The 21,708-nt window shown below is 42.1% G+C and overlaps 1 protein-coding gene across 2 annotated transcripts in view; it reads left to right on the plus strand.

The window, feature by feature from the left end:
- Window positions 1-21,708, plus strand: part of traf3ip1 (TNF receptor-associated factor 3 interacting protein 1) — a 139,713-nt gene that overhangs the window by 35,064 nt on the left and 82,941 nt on the right. For both annotated transcript variants that reach the window (XM_072261448.1, XM_072261449.1), the window contains 2 exons: window positions 3,807-3,890; window positions 12,476-12,551. In XM_072261448.1, the coding sequence (XP_072117549.1) occupies window positions 3,807-3,890; window positions 12,476-12,551 (160 nt within the window). The remainder of the gene's footprint in view (window positions 1-3,806; window positions 3,891-12,475; window positions 12,552-21,708) is intronic.

Below are 21,708 nucleotides of genomic sequence, written 5' to 3' on the forward strand. Positions count from 1 at the left end.
GGAAAAAGCTTGCTTGCATTTACACTTTCTATACCTCTCATAATATTGTATACCTCTATCAAATCTCCCCTCAGTCTGCTTTGTTCGAGGGAATAAAGTCCTAATCTATTAAACAGCTCCTTCTAACTCTGGTCCTCAAGTGCCAGCGACATCCTTGTAATTTTTCTCTACACTCTTTCAATCTTTCCTGTAAGGAGGTGATCAAAATTAGACACAATACTCCAGATTGGACCTCATCAACATCTTATACAACTTCAACATAACATCCCAACTCCTGTGCTCACTACATTAATTTATGAAGGCCAATGTGCCAAAAGTTTTCTTTATAACCCTGTCTTCCTGCGGTGCCACTTTCAAAGAATTATGGACCTGTATTCCCAGGCCCCTCTTCTACTGCACTTTTCAGTGCCCTACCACTCACCATGTAAGGCCTACTGTGGTTGGTCGTCCCAAAGTGAAACATCTTTCACTTGTCTGCATTGAATTCCATCTGCCATTTTTTTTCCAGACTATTTTCCTAGCTGGTTCAGATCCTGTTGCAAGCTTTGATAGTCTTCCTCATTGACCACTATGTCTCCAATCATGATGTCATCTCAAAATTTGCAGATCTGGTTTACCACATTATCATCCAGATTATAGATATAGGTGACACATAACAATGGACCCAGCACAGATCCCTGTGGCACACAACTAGTCAGGGGCCTCCAGTCAGAGAGGCAACCATCTGCTACCACTCTCTGGCTTCTGCTGCGAAGGCAATTTCTAATCCAATTTACTACTTCATCTTGAACTCCCACACAGGACCTTGTTAAAGGCCTAGCTAATGTCCATGTAGACAAGGTCCACTGCCTTGCCTTCATCAACTTTCCTGGTAGCTTCTTCTAAGCACTAAGATTGGTTAGGTATGACCTGCTCGCACAAAGCCATGTTGACTATCCCTAATTAGTCCCTGTCTATCCAAATACTTGTATATCCAGTCCCTTAGAATGCCTTCCAATAATTTTCCCATTACTAATGTCAGACTCACCGGTCTATTATTTCCTGGCTTATTCTTAGAGTCTTTCTCAAACACTAGAACAACATTAGCTATCCTCCAATCCTCCAGCACCTTACCTGTTGCTAAGGATATTTTAAATATCTCTGCTAGGGCCTCTGCAATTTTAGCATTAGCTCCCCACAGGTCAGAGGGAACACATTTGTCAGGCCATGGGTGTTTATTCACCCTAATTTGTCTAAAGACAGCAAGCACCTCCTGTAACCTGTATAGCGTCTGTGACCTCACTGCTGCATTGCCTCACTTCTATAGACTCTACGTCCATCTGAGTAGGTACAGATGCAAAAAAAAAATCTATTTAAGACCCCCTCCATCTCTTTCAACCCCACGCATAGATTACCATTCTGATCTCCCAGAGAATCAATTTTGTCCCTTGCTATCGTTTTGCTCTTAACATATCTGCAGAAACCTGTAGAATTCTCCTTCACCTTGTCTGCTAGAGCAATCTTGTGTCTTTTAGCCCTGATGTTCTGTTGCATTTCTTGTAATCCAAGTACCTCATTTGTTCCTGCCTGCTTATTCCTGCTATTCCTTTTTCTTAACCAGGGCATCAATATGTTTTTGAGAACCAAGGTTTCCTAAAACTATTATCCTTGCCTTTTATTCTTACAGAAACATGCAAACTCTGTACTCTCAAAATGTCATTTTTGAAGGGCTCCCATTTACCAAGTGTACCTTTGCAGCTGGGGGGGGGGGGGGTAAAAACAATCTGCTCCAATCTACACTAACACTAGAAAATGTTCAGATGCTAGAAATCCAAGGCAATACGCACAGGTGCACGCACACAGCAAGTCAGGCAGCATCTACGGAAAAAAGTAAACAGTCGATATACACTTCGCCAGGTCTGGAAAGAAAGAGAAGTCAGTACGAAGGTAAGGGAAGGGGAGGAAGAACAAGATGATAGGTGAAACTGGGGGAGGGTGTGACGTAAAGAGCTGGGAAGTTGATTGATAAAAGAGAAAGGGGATTCTGATATGAGGGGATAGAAGACCATGGAAGAAAGGGAAGTGATGAGTAGGTAAGGAGATAAGATGAGAAAGGAAAACAGAAATGTGGAATGGTGAAGTGGGGGGAGGGTGCAGAATTACCAGAAGTTCAAGAAATCGATGTTCATGCCATCAGGTTTGGAGGCTACCTAGACGGAATATCCGATGTTGCTTCTCCAACTTGAATGTGGCTTCAGAGCAGCAGTAGAGGAGGCCATGGACTGATGTGTTGCGATGGGATGTAGAATTGAAATGGGTGGTTACTGGGAGATCCCACTTTTTCTGGTGGATGGCGCGGAAGTGCTCAGTGAAGCAGTCTCCCAATCTACATCAGGTCTCACTGATTATACAGGAGGCCACTCCGGGAGCACTGGATACAGTATATGACCCCAGCAGACTCGCAGATGAAGTGTCATCTCACCTCACCCTTGGGGCCCTGAATGGTAGTGGGGGAGGAGGTGTAGGGGCAGGTGTGGCACTTGTTCTGCTTGCAAGGATAAGTCCACAAGGGAGATCAGTAGGAAGGGACGAGTGGACAAGGAAATCGAGTAGGGAGTGATCCCTGCAGAAAGTATGTGGGGGAGGGAATGATGTGCTTGGTGGAGGGATCCCATTGGAGATGAGGCGCCTAGTTGGGTAGTAGGTGAGGTGAGGACAAGAGGAACCCTGTCCCTAGTGTGGTGGAGGGAGGATGGGGTGAGGGCAGATGTGTGCGAAATGGAAGAGATGTGGGTGAGGGATGCACTTGCTAGATTTACACTTTCTGACACCATCAAAGTTGGCATTGGAGTTGGCCTTAGACCTATCATTTTCCATAATTACTTTGAAACTAATGGCATTATGATTACTAGGTGCAAAGTGTTCTCCTATACAAACATTTGTCACCTGCCTTGTCTCATTCCGTAATAGCAGATCTAGCATAGCACTGTCATTAGTTTGGACTTTTATATAAGGTTCGACATACTCTATCCCCATCTAGCTCTTTTACAATATCGGAGCTCCAGCAAAGTTACAATCTACCATCACAACCTTGGTATTTCTTGCAACAGTGTGATCTCCCTACAAATTTGTTCCTCTAAATCCTGTGGACTATTGGGTGGTCTATAATATAATCCTATTAATGTGGTCATCCCTTTCTTATTCCTCTGTTCTACCCATAATGCCTCATTAGACAAGCTGTCCCATTTGTCACGACTAAGCACTGTCAAGACATTTTCACTGACTAGTAATGCCATTCCCTCTGCTTTATCACGTATAAAACAACGGTTTCCTGGAACATTGAACTGCCACTCTTGGCCCTCCTGCAACTAAGTGTCACTAATGGCTACAATGTCATGATTCCATGTGCTGATCTATGCTTTAAGCTCATCCACCTTTCCTACAATACTTCTTGCATTGAAATATACGATGTTCAGTACATTATCTTGCATTCTCAACCTTTTGATTCCTGTCTTTGTAGGTTTAACAGCATTTTCTTTTCTCCATGACCACTTTACTCTCTGTTCCAATCTCCGTGCAGTTGTTTATCAGTTTCATGATGTGATCATGATGTGAAGAAAGCAAACTGACTTCAAGCAGGTGTACCTGGATTACTCTAAATATGATTTTCAAGAAATAAGAACCAATTTCTATTTTTTGAGGTTTCTAGGATCTGCACTGCTTTTCTTTTATTCATTGTAAGATACTTTGTGATCCTGTTATATAATTAATGAAGAATTTAAGATTGATTCAATTCTGTACTTTTTAATTTCTTTTTATTATCACAGTCCAAAGTTACTGCAGAGGACAAACCAGCCATACAGCCTTCAGAAATTACAAAGAAAGACAACAAAACCAATGCAGAGCAGGAGGTGAACAATATTTAATTTATCTTGGAACAAAGTCATTGTGTGACTGCAAGCAATTTTCCTACAGTGAAACAAACTTAATAAAACAAACTTAATAAGCTATGTACCGCTTTCAGACTGAATTAATTCTGGCAAAATAATTTGGACATGAGTGAAGAATAGTAAATCTTATTAAAAAAAAATATGAAAGAATGATTAGGCATTAGGAATACAAATGCAGGAATCACAGGACACTGTGGTATAGGGAAGTAAGGCCATTCGATAAGCAAATGCAGAGTTTGTGATTATTTCCAGAGGGACAAAATTAGAAAAATAGAAATCTTGTGCTAATCTAACATTGAAAGGCAAGATCATATCCATCAGGTAAATGCTGAACAGGCTGTGTCTGTTTTGTTTGGAACTATCCACAGTTTTGATGGAATAAAGGCAGTCAGTGTTTTTCTTCATAGAGCAGAGCAAGACCAGAGACCATCAATTTAAAATGGATAAGAAGTGGAAAAAATTCAAAGAAACATCTTCAAATAGAAAATGGTGAAAATGTGTAACCTTCCACTACATTTGTCAAAAGCTAAGGAAGCATTTGACATAGAAGAGAATGGTAGGTTAGTACCTATGGGGAAGTTTTGTGTAGCCTTCCCCATCAATGTAAGTAGATTAGGCTGAATGCTTTGGTTTTGTTCTCAAATATACAATTTAATATAAAACTTAAAAAGAAAACGGAAAATGCTTGTGACAGTATTAGCAGTTCAGGCAGCAACTGTGAGAAGAGAAACAAAATGTGTCAAATTGAATCACAAAGGAGAAAATCTGCAGATGTTGGAAATCCAAGCAACACACACAAAATGCTGGAGGAATTCAGCAAGCAGGCAGCATCTGTGGAAAAGAGTACAGTCGATATTTTGGGCCAAGACCCTTCAGCAGGACTGGAGGAAAAAATGCAGAGAAGTAGATTTTAAGAGGGGAGGTGTGTGAGGAAACACAAGGTAATGGGTGAAACCTGAAGGGGGAGGGGTGAAGTAAAGAGCTGGGAAGTTGATTGGTGAAAGAGGTACAGGGCTGGAGAAGGGGGAATCTGACATAAGAGGACGGAAGGCCATGGAAGAAAGAAAAGGAGGGAGGAGTACCAGAGGGAGGTGATGGGCGGGCAAGGAGATAAACTGAGAGGGAAAAGGGGGTGGGGAATGGTGAAGGAGACAGGGGGGGTAGGCATTACACGAAGTTCGAGGATTCAGTGTTCATGCCATCAGGTTGGAGGCTATGCAGACGGAATATAAGGTGCTTTTCCTCCAACCTGAGTGTGGCCTCATCACAACAGTGGAGGAGGCTATGGATAGACATATGGGAATGGGAGGTGGAATTAAAATGGATGGCCACTGGGAGATCCTGCTTTTTCTGGTAGACGGAGCATAGGTGCTCAGTGAAGCTGTCTCCCAATCTATGTCAGGTTTCACCGATATATGGGAGGCCACACTAGAAGCCCTGGACACAGTATATGACCCCAACAGACTCGCAGGTAAAGTATCACCTCACCTGGAAGGACTGTTTATGGGCATGGATGGTAGTGAAGGAGGAGGAATAGGGGCAGATGTAGCATTTGTTCCACTTGCAAGGATAAGTGTTAGGAGGGAGATCTGTGGGGAGAGACGAATGGACAAAGGAGATGCAGAGGGAGTGATCCCTGAGGAAAGCAGAAAGTGGGTGGTAGACAAGATGCGCTTGGTGGTGGGATCTTGTTGGAGATGGCGGAATTTGTGAAGAATTATGTCCCGTACAAGACCTCCTCCTGCCACCCTACCAGAGATAGGGTTCCTCTTGTCTTCACCTACCACCCCACCAACCCCCATGTCCCATCTTCTCACCAGCTTACCAGGGATAAAGTTCCTCTTGTCCTCACCTACCACTCCACCAGCCTGCATGTCCAGCACATAATTCTGGGCAACTTCTGCCATCTCCAACGGGATCCCACCACTATGCACAACTTTCCCTTACCCCCACCCCCCCACCACTTTCTGCTTTCTGTAGAGATCGCTCCCTACGTGACTCTTGTCCATTTGTCCCTCCCCACTGATCTCCCTACTGGCACTGAGTTCCTCCAGCATTTTGTGTGTGTCAAATGGAAGGTTATTCTTCAGAATTGGATATATCACTGTCTTAAATGACATAAAATTTGTTGTTTGTAGGCAACAGTACAGTGGAAAGGTAAATAGTGCAAATGTTAAATTAATTTTTTGCATTGGTCTTTACTGCTGATGGCCCTGCAAATATCTCTCAGAACATAGATGAGCTAATTTCAAATAATATAGAGGAACTTGTAAAAATCCCAGAGCCAAAGGTGGACCTGCATCCAAAAGTTTTAAAGGAATTGGCCTCAGAAATTTTCCAGTCTTCTGGTATTACTCTGGTATTAAAACTTGGTAAATTCCAGAATAATACCAGAAAACTGGAAGATGGACATTGTGACTCCCTTGTTTGAAATGGGAGCAAAAGAGAGATCAGGGAATTTTGTCTGGTTAATTTATCAATGTAACATCTACTATTGGCAAGGTGCCAGAGCTGATAATTAATCAGAGGAAATACTAAGCATTTAGGAAAGTTGAATATAATCAAACCTAGTCAGCATGGTTTTATGAAAGGTAGGAAATGTTTGACACATTTGTTTATTATTTGTGGATGTAACATGGAGAGTTGATAAAGTGGAACCTATTGATGAGGTATATTTAAACTTCGACAGTGCATTTGCCCAGGAGCCACATAAGACACTGGTGCATAAATTAAGAGCTTCAGGTTTTGGAGGAGTGTGTTAAAATGAATTTAAAATGGGTGTTCAGAGTGCCCTAGGGATTGGTTAATTACAGTGATGACCTGGTGGAAGGAAAAAATCCTTTCCTAGTTTGCTGATTGTGGAAGGACATGTTGTGATGGGGACATTGCATAATCACAAGATATAGATGGATTGGGTGCAAACTTGGCATATAGGAGTTAAGTTAACATGGGGAAGTGTCAAATTGTGTACTTCAGTAAGAGGAATCAAGTGGAGAGAGACTACATGTGAATGAGATTCAGATGGACCTAGGTGTTCCAATGTGTTAATTGCAAAATGTTAGCTGGTAGGTTCAGCAAATAGCTATGTCACGTTGATCTTTGAGGCCATGTGTGTAATAGTAATATTATGTGCAGTATTGGTTGCCTTGAAGTTGGAGGCAGTCCAAGGGAGATTCTCCACGCTAATTCTTGGGATGAGAGTGTTGATCTAGATAGTTGAAGTTGGCTGTGTTCTTTGGAATTTAGAAGACTGAGGGGTGAGTTTATTGAAACATCCAGTTTACCAATTTAGGCAAAATTTCCATGGAAGACGTTGAAACATTTACACTACTGAGAGTGTTATGAACAACAGGACATTGCTTAAAAAATAAGAGTCAGTCATTTAAAACAAGTGTATAGAAATATCATTTCTCATAGTATTATATCTCCAGTGGGCACGTGGCCAAGTGGTTAAGGCATTGGACTAGCTACCTGAAGGTCGTGAGTTCAAGCCCCAGCCGAGGGAATGCGTTGTGTCCTTGAGCAAGGCACTTAATCACGCATTGCTCTGCGACGACACTGATGCCAAGCTGTGTGGGTCCTAATGCCCTTCCCTTGGACAACATCAGTGTCGTGGAGAGGGGAGACTTGCAGCATGGGCAACTGCTGGTCTTCCATACAACCTTGCCCAGGCCTGCGCCCTGGAGAGTGAAGACTTTCCAGGCGCAGATCCATGGTCTCGCAAGACTAACGGATGCCTTTTTTTTTATATCTCCAGAATTCTTTAGTAGGGGCTAATTCATTGGAAATATTTAAATGAGAAATGGATAACTATTTGAAAGCTTAACAGAATAAGAGTTATTGGGATCTAGCACAGAAGAGGAATTGAGGCCAGGATAGATTAGCCTTGCTCGTATTGAATGTCAGGGCAGGCTTGAGGGGCCTAGTGGCCGACTCTTAATTTTTTTTGTATTCTTGCTTGCACCATCACTTGGATGGACACAAATCTAGCATTTCTTTTTTTTTCGTATTTACTGTCAAATGTGTGAGATGCATTTATGGGTTGCTATTATTTCAGAATATTATTGAAAACTACTATATTAGTTGTGTTAGGTGTGGCCTGAATTGCAAATTCAATGCAAAAAAAAAAATGCAATTTTTTTGGTTACTGTTTGCAGTGCTGTAGAAGCCTTTTAAGTAAATATTTACCATTTCAAGAAGAGCAAAAGGAAGATAAATGCCAAATGATAGCCTAACAGTAATTGGTGTCAGTGACGGTTGGATAAGAATATATTATTTAAAAGGATCAATGTTCATTGATTAAGTTAGTTGAAAACTTCTTGTAAGTAGCATGGATAAATGACGTGGACAAACAATGCAATGTAGGAACAATTAAAAGCAGTTTGCAATAATTTGTGAATAAAGTGGGCAACTGGTTGGGTCCACAGGGTTTTCATGGCAAGATACAGAAGTAGATTGCCAGGCCTTTCTTCTGCACAGATACTGCTGCTGCCCAGGTTGGGACCCGGCTGGGCGTGAACTCACGACCATCTGCCTTGAAGTCCAGTCCTGATGCCACTACACCACCAACTACAGATTTTAATAATTAGTCAGCTGAATACTCAGTGAGCCTTTCAGATTTTTTCATTTTGTGAAAGTGTGCTTGAGGATGTAGATAATATTTCTGTGGTAGCATGGTTCATTGTGTGTTAGGTTTGGAATGGGTGGCTAAATATTATTTCCTTGTAACCAGTCTTTGTCTTGGTGTTGTAGTTCAAGTACAGGAAGCAGTATATAATAAACATGAGATTCTGTAGCTGCTGGCAATCCAGAACAATGTGTACAAAATTCGGGAGAAACTCAGCAGGTCAAGAACATCTGTGGAAATAGTTTCTACTGATACAACCTCCTCTATATTGGTGAGAGCCGACGTAAGATGGGGGATTGCTTTGCCGAACACCTCTGTTCCATCCACTAAAAGTGGAATTTCCCTGTGGCCAACCATTTTAATTCCTCTTCCTATTCCTGTTCTGACATGTCAGTCCATGGCTACCTCTTTTGCCATGGTGAGGAAACACTCAGGGTGGGGGAACAACACCTTGTATACTGTCTAGGTAACCTCCAACCCTGATGGCACAAACATGCATTTCTCCTTGTGGTAATTTCCCCCCTCCCCCTTCCTCCCTCTTTTATTCCCAACTGTGGCTCTTGCCTCTTCTCTTCACCGGCTTATCTCCTTCCCTTGATGCCCCTCCTTTTTCCCTTTCTTCTGTGGTCCACTCTGATCTCCTATCAGATTCCTTGTTCCCCAGCCCTTTTCCTTTCCCATCCATTTGGATTCATCTATCTCCTAGCTCGTCCTCCTTCCCCTTTAATTCTGCCATCTTTCCCCTTCCTTTCCAGTCCCAAAAGGTTAACTATTTGTTCCTTTCCAAATCAAATGGTTCAATTTATTAGCAGAGAATATATACAGTATACAACCTGAATTCTTACTCTTCACAGGCTTCTATGAAACAAGAATCCCATAGAAATATCAGAACCCCAAATCCACCTTCCCCCATCCCATTGCACAAGCAGCCGCAGCAGAAACAGACTCTCCTATTCCCCCTCCACTTGTGCCAGCAGAAGCACTGACCCTCTCCCCCACTAGGCAGGCAATAGCAAAAGCCTCCAAAGATATCTTGATCTCGTGTCCAACAAAAACTATAGTCTATACCCAGCAGTTCGGCATCTCCGACAGTCAGTCAGTCAGTCAGTCAGTCTGTCTGTCTGTCTGTCTGTCTGTCTGTCTGTGTCTCTCTCTCTCTCTCTCTCTCTCTCTCTCTCTCTCTCTCTCTCTCTCTCTCTCTCTCTCGAGCAGCAACTCACTGTTCGAATGTTACAGTCTTCTGTGTCATTTCTCCAAGCCCCCCCCCAACTCGAAGTCTGACGGGCTCTCACTCTCCACCTAGAGAGAGAGAGAGAGAGAGAAAAGCATCGCTTGAGTACTGGGGTTGTCTTCCGACAGTGGCACATACTGCCTGCTGCCCCGACATTTTGATCTCCCATGACTCCTCAGTCAGCAAAATTGGTGAGGAACTGTCATTTATGGGGCTGCTTCTTAAAGGCACACATCTTCCAGGCCACTCCTGCAGATAGTGAAGCGCCAGGCCGCCCAGACAGTCTTGCAAAGAACCGAAGTTTGAACTGTAGATCATGGACTCCAACAGAACCGCAACCACCTTCAGAAAAAAAAACATGGTAAGAAGAATAAGCTGTTTTGTGGATGAACTGGAAGAAGTTGCCTGGGTCTGCAAAAATTGCTGGTGCTATCTTTCCTAGTTGCTTCATAGATGCTGCCTGACCTGCTGAGTTCCTCTAGGATTTGAGTGTTGCTCAGCATTATATAATTACTGCAGAATTGATGTTGTGATCCTCCCAGGCTGATGAAGATCTACTTGCATGGTGCTTGTGATCAAGTACCAGCTGCACATTGGAGGAATAGAATCTAATGTATGGAATCTATAAATGCCTGGTTTACAGATTAAACTATTTCTATAAATTTGGGAAGCCTCTGTGGGTTTTCTAATGCAGCAGAATGTTGCCATCTGCAGGGGTGTTTATTTGTATCTACAGTAATCTGGAAGGGCCCAGCCATGTGAAAGTCTTGTGTTCGCCTTGACAGCCATAGCCAATGATAGACTGACTAGTTCAGTGGTTCTCAACAGGAGCCATAAGTTTTTTTTTTAAAAAAGGAAAGAAACTGGAGTTTCTGAATGGGCCAGGATAAGCTTACTGTTTAATGAAATATTACTAAAATATTTAAATAAAAATGAAATGTTATATGTAAATTAATTGGAAACCTGAATGAAATGAATGTGTGAGATCATGCACAAATTGCCATTCGCTTGTTGACCCCTGCTCCACATCCACCCCGAATTATACAGCAGGAAGTTGGTTCTGTTTGCCTTCCACTGGCTCATGAATCTTATAATACTTTAAAAAAACATGACATGAAGGTTGCAGTTACTGCACTGGGGTCAGCTGCCAGAAACAGCTAAACTGCAGAGAGGCGAGAACATGTGAAGTCTACCACTGCATCACTATCTACCGCTACTACTGCCATTCAATCCCTGATACCTGATATTTAAAAAGGAAGTTCAATTAATTTTTTTTATAGCATTGTAACATTTCTAAATGATACATATTTTACCTATCAAATATATTTGTAAAACTGAATTTAGTAGCCAAACAGTTACAAGGAAAAAAACCCTGAAATCTCATATCATGCAAAGAGGCTATTAACACTTGGAAAATTCAAATTTTTCTGCTGTAATATTAGACGTCCTGAGTTTGTGTAATTTCCTTCACTGGCCACTCTTGAAATTAATTGCAAAATGATGATCTGATTGTGCAGTTGTTTCAAATGATCAAAATTATACACTGATATGGAATCTCTGTTCAGAGACCTGCTGGAGATGCATATTCCAGACTGGGTGGTGGATATGAATGATGTTGACACCACATTGCAAGAATGGTTTATTATATTGTAGAGTGATATAACAGCTTAAGCAAAATTTCTGGATAACCTGTGATATTCAAAAATCAGTTGCCACAGCTCTAGGAGAAAGCAAAATAGTTTTTAAATTGATTTTTCCACTTCATATCTGGTTGAATATGGTTTTAGTTAAGCTCTTCACTTTCTATCAAAAGCTCATACAGCCTTGCTGTTGTCAAAAGAGGTGATTTTCAATTAAGGATCTCACTAAATACCCAAAGTAACAATATTAAGTGCTTTTTTTGTTGCTGGTTAGAAGAATATTTTCAGAAGGCCTTTGACAAGGTGCCACACATGAGGCTACCTAACAAGCTATGAGCCCATGGTATTACAAGGAAGATGCTAGCATGGATAAAGCAGTGGTCGATTGACAGGAGGCAGAGTGAGAATTAAAGGAGCCTTTTCTGGCTGGCTGCTGGTGATTAGTAATGTTCCATAGGGGTCTGTGTTGGGACAGATTCTTTTTTGTTGTATGTCAATGATTTGGATGATGGAATTGATGGCTTTGTTGCAAAGTTTGCAGACAATATGAAGATAGGTGGAGGGGCAGATAGTTCTGAGGAAGTAGAGAAGCTACAGAAGGACTTGGACAGATTTGGAGAATGGGCAAAGAATTGGTAAATGGAATACTGTCCTAGGAAGTGTATGGTCATGCACTTGGTAGAAGAAATGAAAGGGTTGACTATTTTCTAAATAGAGAGAAAATTCAAAAAGCTGAGGTACAAAGGGACATGGGAGTCCTTGTGCAGGATTCCCTAAACGTTAGTTTGTGGGTTGAGTCTGTGGTGAAGAAGGCAACTGGAAAAGTTGTTCTACTTCTTTGTAGCACTTGCTTTGTAACGTAAAAGTGAAATGAAAATGTCATGCTAGTGCTACTTGCAATTTGGATTACCAGAGTTTTCTTAGTCATTTTTAACTAGTTACAATGTGGTATAACTATACAGAAGTAGATAAGTTGATGACCTATTGATTATTACAATATGGAATTTCTTCAGTATTTATGAATTCATAATGACTATTTGTTTTGAAGGTTGAAAGCCCTGTGAGAATTCCCAGACCTTCATCAGCAAAAGGTCAAAGAAGGAAGCCAAAATCAGGAGCTGAAGGTATTAAACTTAACTTTAACTACTTTAGCTTGACAAAAATATGATGACTTATTCTAGAAAGCATACTTGATGCAAGTACAAACATTTAATGGTATATGATATGAAAATAGAAAATGGTTGAAGTACTCCCAGGGCAGGCAGCACCTCTAGAGAAGTGGTTACTGTTTTAGGTTGATCAGATGTTTCATGCTCGATTTTGTTTTTATTTTTATAGTAATTAAAAACCTATTTGCCCAATACGAAGAGTAAACAAAATCTCTAAAATCATTCGTGAGGCAATTAAAACTTCTGTGTCTAGATAAGCAGTGAATTGCAAGCATCAGTTTTTCTGGATTGAGTTCACTGCCTGTGCTGTCCTTGTGTCTGTTTAACTGGTACAGATTCTCAGAAGGCATTTCACAGGGCCTTAGATTAGATATGAGTATTTAATACTCTGTAACCTAAAATAGTACAAATAAATTCCTAATTATATTGTTGATATAAACATTAGTATTTTCACTATCATGAACATGTGCCAATTTTATATAAATATTTAGGTCTGTAGGGCAATGTCCACCCCTCAGGAATTGGATTTTTTAAAAGCTAGATAAAGTGGAAATTGGCTGTTTGATGAGGGGCATCTTGGCTGAGGCCAGTCTTATCTGTGGATTTTAGTTGAGCATGTCTAATTCTAATGGTGATATCTAGTTGAATTTTTACTTCAGCCACATCTTAGCATGGGAGTGTCATGATAGCTCAATAGTTAACATTGCTGCCTCATGGAGGTGTATGCCTCATGATTAACTCCCCTTGGTGCACAAATGTATGAGTGTTGTCCCAATTCTGTTCACCAGACTTAGAATATCTTGTGATGAAGTGCTGTTTATTTTGCCTACCATGAGGGATTTCCGTGATAATTTTGGTAGCAGTATACATCCCACTTCAGACCAATGTCGAACAGGCTTTAGATGATTTAAGCAATGGGATCAACATGCACAAAACAGCAAACCCATTTTGGAGGATTTTTAACCAGGCCAGCCAGAGAAAAAAGAAAATCACTAAGTAATTGCCATCAACAAATCACTTGTAGTACTAGAGGAAATATACTGGACCACTGTTACACTGCTATCAATAATGTGTACTGTGCAGCAACTTGCAAATAACTTTTCAAAGATACTACTCTGAAGTTGCTGGTAGAATCTCAGATGGAGATGAGAGGGCGTACAGGAGTGAGATATACCAGTTGGTTGAGTGGTATCACAGCAACAACCTTGCACTCAATGTCAGTAAGACATAAGAGCTAATTGTAGACTCCAGGAAAGGTAAGAAGAGGGAACATGAGTTAATCCTCTTAGAGGGATCAGAAGTGGAGGGAGTGAGCAACTTCAAGTTCCTGGATGCCAAGATCTCTGAGGATCTAACCTGGTCCCAACATATTGATGCAGCTATAAAGAAGGCAAGACGGTGGCTATATTTCATTAGGGGTTTGAAGAGATTTGGTTTGTCAACTAAAACACTCAAACTTCAATAGATGTATAGTGGAGACCATTCTGACAGGTTGCATTGATGTATGGTATTGAGGGGTGGAGGCGACCGCACAGGACCAAAAGAAGCTATGGAAAATTGTAAAATGAGTTAGCTCCATCTCGGGTATTAGCCTCCGTCTAAAGACATCTTTAAGGAGTGGTGCCTCAGGAAGATGACGTCCATTATTGAGGACTCCCATCACCCAGGGCATGCCCTCTTCTCACTATTTCTGTCAGGAAGGAGGTACTGAAGCCTGACGGCACACACTCAGTAATTCAGGGACAGCTTCTTTCCCTCTGTCATCCAATTCCTAATTGGTCATTGAACCCATGAATACCACCTTGCTTTTTAAGTGAAGTTTAAAGGGGATATGGGAAACAGAACCAGGTGATTTTTCAAGGGAGTGTGGGTATTGGGGCCTTGGTGAGTGGAAGGGAGTGAGGAAACCAGTGCCCTATGAGAAGAAGACAGAGGACACTGGGATCCTGGTGAGTGGAAGGGAGTGAGGAAACTGGGATCTCAGTGGGCAAAAGAGAGGGGGAACCTGGGTGTCAGTGGATTGCAGGGAGAAAGGGAATTTACCATCGAAATTGGGCTATGGTAGGAAACCTTGTCAGATGGTGTGAGCAGAATTATCTGCAGCTTAATGTGAAAAACACTAGGGAGCTGGTGGTAGACCTGAGGAGAGCTAAGGTACCGGTGACCCCTGTTTCCATCCAGGGGGTCAGTGTGGACATGGTGGAGGATTACAAATACCTGGGGATACGAATTGACAATAAACTGGACTGGTCAAAGAACACTGAGGCTGTCTACAAGAAGGGTCAGAGCTGTCTCTATTTCTTGAGGAGACTGAGGTCCTTTAACATCTGCTGGACGATGCTGAGGATGTTCTACGAGTCTGTGGTGGCCAGTGCGATCATGTTCATGTTTGCTGTTGTGTGCTGGGGCAGCAGGCTTAGTGTAGCAGACACCAACAGAATCAACAAACTCATTCGTAAGGCCAGTGATGTTGTGGGGATGGAACTGGACTCTCTCACGGTGGTGTCTTTAAAGAGGATGCCGTCTAAGTTGCATGCCATCTTGGACAATGTCTCCCATTCACTACATAATGTACTGGTTGGGCACAGGAGTACATTCAGCCAGAGACTCATTCCACTGAGATGCAACACAGAGCGTCATAGGAAGTCATTCCTGCCTGTGGCCATAAAAATTTACAACTCCTCCCTTGGAGGGTCAGACACCCTGAGCCAATAGGCTGGTCCTGGACTTATTTCCTGGCATAATTTACATATTACTATTTAACTATTTATGGTTTTATTACTATTTAATTATTTATGGTGCAACTGTAACGAAAACCAATTTCCCCTGGGATCAATAAAGTATGACTACTACTACTACTAAATTTCTGAATAGTCAATGAATTATGAGAGATTAACGTGTATTAACCACTATAGTGTACCTAATGGAATATGCTTCTACCTATCAAGAGGGCAAGCAATCTATTTATCAATCACCTTAAGCCAAAGTTGCAGGCTTTCTGTAAAAAGTGGCTTTGGCGTAATGCTCTTTTAGAATTAAGCTATGTCATATTGTTAATTCATTTGATTTCTGTGCATATAGTTATGCTCTGCTGCTTCTATCCACATTTACAACAGAAACTGAGCAAGCTATTGATAGCTAGGTGGTTAGAATTATTTATTAAGTGTTTTTAAGGTGGAAGTTGTTCAATATTTTAAGAAATACTTAATGCTAATATATTCTTTCTGCCATTGTCAGAAGAAAGAAAAGAGTCTAATACATCACTTAGTCAGCAAGAGGTCTTAGAACAAAAGCTGGGGAAAGAAACCATTGTAATCAAGCTAGGAAAGATTAAAGGGTAAATTGAACAGGCTTCTGTAACAAGATGCAGCAAATTGTTAATAGTTTTCAAAGATAATACTCGTTAAAAAAATCACTAAATAAATAATTTCTTATTTTTGTTCCTTTAAAAACATTTTTTAATGTACCAGACAAAAGTAGAACTTAAAAATTTTATTGCAGGAAGAAATCTAAGGTAAAAATGTTTGATTCACTTGTACAAAATATAGAAACCATAGAAACTACAGCACAGAAACAGGCCTTTTGGCCCTTCTTGGCTGTGCCGAACCATTTTCTGCCTAGTCCCACTGATCTGCACACGGACCATATCCCTCCATACACCTCCCATCCATGTATCTGTCCAATTTATTCTTAAATGTTAAAAAAGAACCTGCATTTACCACCTCATCTGGCAGCTCATTCCATACTCCCACCACTCTCTGTGTGAAGAAGCCCCCCCCCCAATGTTCCCTTTAAACTTTTCCCCCCTCACCCTTAACCCATGTCCTCTGGTTTTTTTCTCCCCTTGCCTCAGTGGAAAAAGCCTGCTTGCATTCACTCTATCTATACCCATCATAATTTTATATACCTCTATCAAATCTCCCCTCATTCTTCTACGCTCCAGGGAATGAAGTCCTAAGTCCTAACCTATTCAACCTTTCTCTGTAACTGAGTTTCTCAAGTCCCGGCATCATCCTTGTAAACCTTCTCTGCACTCTTTCAACCTTATTTATATCCTTCCTGTAATTTGGTGACCAAAACTGAACACAATACTCCAGATTCGGCCTCACCAATGCCTTATACAACCTCATCATAACATTCCAGCTCTTATACTCAATACTTTGATTAATAAAGGCCAATGTACCAAAAGCTCTCTTTACGACCCTATCTACCTGTGACGCCACTTTTAGGGAATTTTTTATCTGTATTCCCAGATCCCTCTGTTCTACTGCACTCCTCAGTGCCTTACCATTAACCCTGTATGTTCTACCTTGGTTTGTCCTTCCAACGTGCAATACCTCACACTTGTCTGTATTAAACTCCAACTGCCATTTTTCAGGCCATTTTTCCACCTGGTCCAAGTCCCTCTGCAGGCTCTGAAAATCTTCCTCACTGTCTACTACACCTCCAATCTTTGTATCATCAGCAAATTTGCTGATCCAATTTACCACATTATCATCCGGATCATTGATATAGATGACAAATAACAATGGACCCAGCACTGATCCCTGTGGCACACCGCTAGTCACAGACCTCCACTCAGAGAAGCAATTCTCTACCACCACTCTTTGGCTTCTACCATTGAGCCAATATCTAATCCAATTTACCACCTCTCCATGTATACCTAGCGACTGAATTTTCCTAACTAACCTCCCTTGCGGGACCTTGTCAAAGGCCTTACTGAAATCCATGTAGACAATATCCACTGCCTTCCCTTCATCCACTTTCCTGGTAACCTCCTCGAAAAATTCCAATAGATTGGTCAAACATGACCTACCACGCACAAAGCCATGTTGACTCTCCCTAATAAGTCCCTGTCTATCCAAATGCTTGTAGATTCTGTCTCTTAGTACTCCCTCCAATAACTTACCTACTACTGACGTTAAACTCACCGGCCTATAATTTCCCGGATTACTTTTTGATCCTTTTTTAAACAACGGAACAACATGAACCACTCTCCAATCCTCCGGCACCTCACCCGTAGACAGTGACATTTTAAATACTTCTGCCAGGGCCCTCGCAATTTCAACACTAGTCTCCTTCATGGTCCTAGGGAACACTCTGTCAGGTCCCGGGGATTTATCCACTTTAATTTTCCTCAAGACAGCAAGCACCTCCTCCTTTTCAATCTGTACAGTTTCCATGGTCTCACTACTTGCTTCCCTCAATTCCATAGCCTTCATGCCAGTTTCCTTAGTAAATACAGACGCAAAAAACCTATTTAAGATCTCCCCCATTTCCTTTGGTTCCGCACATAGCCGACCAATCTGATCTTCAAGAGGACCAATTTTATCCCTTACAATCCTTTTGCTCTTAATATACCTGTAAAAGCTCTTTGGATTATCCTTCACTTTGACTGCCAAGGCAACCTCATGTCTTCTTTTAGCCCTCCTGATTACTTTCTTAAGTATTTTCTTGCACTTCTTATACTCCTTAAGCACCTGATTTACTCCCTGTTTCCTATACATTTCATACAACTCCCTCTTCTTCTTTATCAGAGTTGCAATATCCCTTGAGAACCAAGGTTCCTTATTCTTATTCAATTTGCCTTTAATCCTGACAGGAACATACAAACTCTGCACTCTCAAAATTTCCCCTTTGAAGGCTTCCCACCTACCAATCACATCTTTGCCAGAGAACAACCTGTCCCAATCCACGCTTTTTAGATCCTTTCTCAATTCTTCAAGTTTGGCCGCCTTCCAGTTCAGAACCTCAACCCTAGGACCAGATCTATCCTTGTCCATGATCAAATTGAAACTAATGGTGTTATGATCACTGGAACCAAAGTGCTCCCCTACACAGACTTCCGTCACTTGTCCTAACTCGTTTCCTAACAGGAGATCCAATATTGCATCCCCTCTAGTTGGTCCCTCTATATATTGATTTAGAAAACTTTCCTGAACACATTTTACAAACTCTAAACCATCTATACTCTTAACAGTATGGGAGTCCCAATCAATGTATAATACAGTTCAAATCAATATAATACAGTTTTGATTTTTATTCATCAGGTATTTTAAGCAAAATGGTAACTGATGAACCATTTTAATCCCCATGTTAAGATTGTATGAAATTTTTCCTCTGTCAACACAAGCATCTGTTCTGGAACAGAAATGTTCTGCTGCTTTGTTTTTGGCAGCTGGTTAGCACACATAGTGATGGGTTAATGTATTCTAGTTAGAGTCATAGCACGCATATAATCCCCAGTTCACAACAGAAGGAATTTGTGTTTAAATTTTGCTGGGGTTTAAAATATAAAATGAGCTTATTTATTTATTGATTGATTGATTGAGATGTAGCGTGGAGTAGGCCCTCCTGGCACTTCGAGCCATGCTGCCCAGCAACCCCTCATTTAACCCTAGCCTAATCATGGGACAACTTACAATGGCCAATGAACTTACTAACTGGTACGTCTTTGGACTGTTGGAGGAAACCTAGAAAAAACGTGCACTGTTACGGGGAGAATGTACAAACTCCTTGCAAACAGCGGCGGGAATTGAACCTGGGTTGCTGGCACTGTAAAGCACTGCTAACCACTGCTTCCGTGTTCCTAGTCAGAGACAAATTAGAAATTTTGTCAACTTCCACTCGAATGAAAGCAAACTTCTGGAAGAATTGAGTTTTCCGAGCAGTTTGGTTTCTGCCCTAGATTCCAGCATCTGCTGTAACTTGTGGAATGGAACGTTTGTTCACTTAAATTGTTTGAGCTTTTTCCATGGATCGGTAGAGAAGCTTCATTGCCCATACCTTGCAACACACATCAAAGTTGCTGGTGAACGCAGCAGGCCAGGCAGCATCTCTAGGAAGAGGTACAGTCGACGTTTCAGGCCGAGACCCTTCGCCAGGACTGACGAAGGGTCTTGGTCTGAAACGTCGACTGTACATCTTCCTAGAGATGCTGTCTGGCCTGTTGCGTTCACCAGCAACTTTGATGTGTGTTGCTTGAATTTCCAGCATCTGCAGAATTCCTGTTGATTGCCCATACCTTGTTTACTTCCTTAATCAGGAGCACTAAGGAATTGGGGCTGGAGTGGGGGGGGGGAAGTAATTTGCTAAGTTGCCATTTTTAATGGGGGGTTTAAAAAGCTGCAGTTGCTGGAATCTGAAACAAAATCATAACTTGCTGGAAGCATTCAGTAGGTCAGGCAACATCTGCATGAAGAAAAACAACTTTGGTTTCAGGTTGCTTCTCCTTCCATCAAATGCTGCCTGACCTGCTGAACGTTTCCAGCATTTTCAGTAGTTTATTTTCATGCTAATCTTAAAAGGAAATGAATGCACATGCCTATTATAGTCCTATGTTATTATGAATTTTTATTGCAGTAAATTTTCAGTTACTCTGTTATAAAGTCAGTTCTCATAGGAAAGCTTTGGCTACATTTGTGTAGGACTAGAACAATCCCATGAACTGAATAAAATGCTTGTTCCACTAGGTCAATAACTACCTAGATATGTTTATCTTGATGTCAATAGACAGTAAAACAACCTGTGTAGTTTGCGCTTATGAATGAATTTATTCAAGTAAATGAGTAAGAATGCCATAATAAGAATGAATAGGATATTTGTATTAAAATTGTAATCTACATTGGGCACATCTACAAGAAGTGCTGTCACAAAAAAACATCAAGGACCCTCACCATTCAGGCATGCTCTCTTCTCGCTGCTGCTATCAGGAAGAAGGTCAAAGCAACACTTTCAGTACGCTGGATGAACTCAGCAGGTCGGGCGTCATCAGTCAGAAACGATGAGTGGACGTTTCGGGCCGGAACCCTTCATCAGGACTGAAGAATGAAAGATGGGGAAGGATTTGAAGAATGCTTGTAGCGTCAGTTGAAAGACCAGTAATTTGAAAGACAAAGGGATGGGGGAGGGGAAGCATTGATGTCATAGCCCTGAAAACAATGGGTGGTAGAAGAAGGAGGCGGAACCATGAGGGAGGTTGTAGGCAGCTGGGGGAGGGGGCAGAGTGAAACAGGGATAGAGGAAGGGAGGGGAGGGAATTACCGGAAGTTGGAGAATTCTATGTTCATACCATGGGGCTGGAGACTACCTAGACGGTATATGAGGTGTTGCTCCTCCAACCTGAATTTAGCCTCATCATGGCAGTAGAGGAGGCCATGTATGGACATATCTGAATGGGAATGGAAAGCAGAGTTGAAGTGGGTGGCTACCGGGAGATCCTGTCTGTTGTGGCGGACAGAGTGGAGGTGCTCGATGAAGCGGTCCCCCAATCTGCGTTGGGTTTCACCGATGTAGAGGAGGCTGCACCGGGAGCATCGGATGCAATAGATGACCCCAACAGACTTAGAAGTGAAGTGTTGTCTCACCTGGAAGGAATGTTTGGGGCCCTGAATGGTCGCAAGTAAGGGTTGAATAATATATGTTCCCCTTGTCCTTACCTACCACCCCACCAGCCTCTGGATCCAGCACATTATCCTCCGCAACTTCCGCCACCTTCAACAGGACCCCACCACTAAGCACATCTTTCCCTCTCCACCCCTCTCCGCTTTCCGCAGGGATCGGTTCCTCCGCGACTCCCTTATCCACACGTCCATCCCCACTGATCTCCCAACTGACACTTATCCCTGTAAGCGTAAGTGCTACACCTGTCCCTACACCTCATCTCTTGCAACCATTCAGGGCCCCAAACTGTCCTTCCAGGTGAAACAACACTTCACTTGTGAGTCTGTTGGGGTCATCTATTGCATCCAGCGCTCCCGGTGCGGCCTCCTCTACATCGGTGAAACCCGACGCAGATTGGGGGACCGCTTCGTCGAGCACTTCCACTCTGTCCGCCACAACAGACAGGTTCTCCCAGTAGCCACCCACTTCAATTCTGCTTCCCATTCCCATTCAGATATGTCCATACCTGGCCTCCTCTACTGCCATGATGAGGCTAAACTCAGATTGGAGGAGCAACACCTCATATACCGTCTAGGTAGTCTCCAGCCTCTTAGTATGAACACAGAAGTCTCCAACTGCCGGTAATTCCCTCCCCCTCCCTTCCTCTATCCCTATTTCACTCTGCCCCCTCCCCCAGCTGCCTACAACCTCCCTCATGGTTCCGCCTCCT

This window comes from Mobula birostris, chromosome 6, assembly GCF_030028105.1.
Source record: "Mobula birostris isolate sMobBir1 chromosome 6, sMobBir1.hap1, whole genome shotgun sequence".
NCBI classification, from domain to species: domain Eukaryota; kingdom Metazoa; phylum Chordata; class Chondrichthyes; order Myliobatiformes; family Myliobatidae; genus Mobula; species Mobula birostris.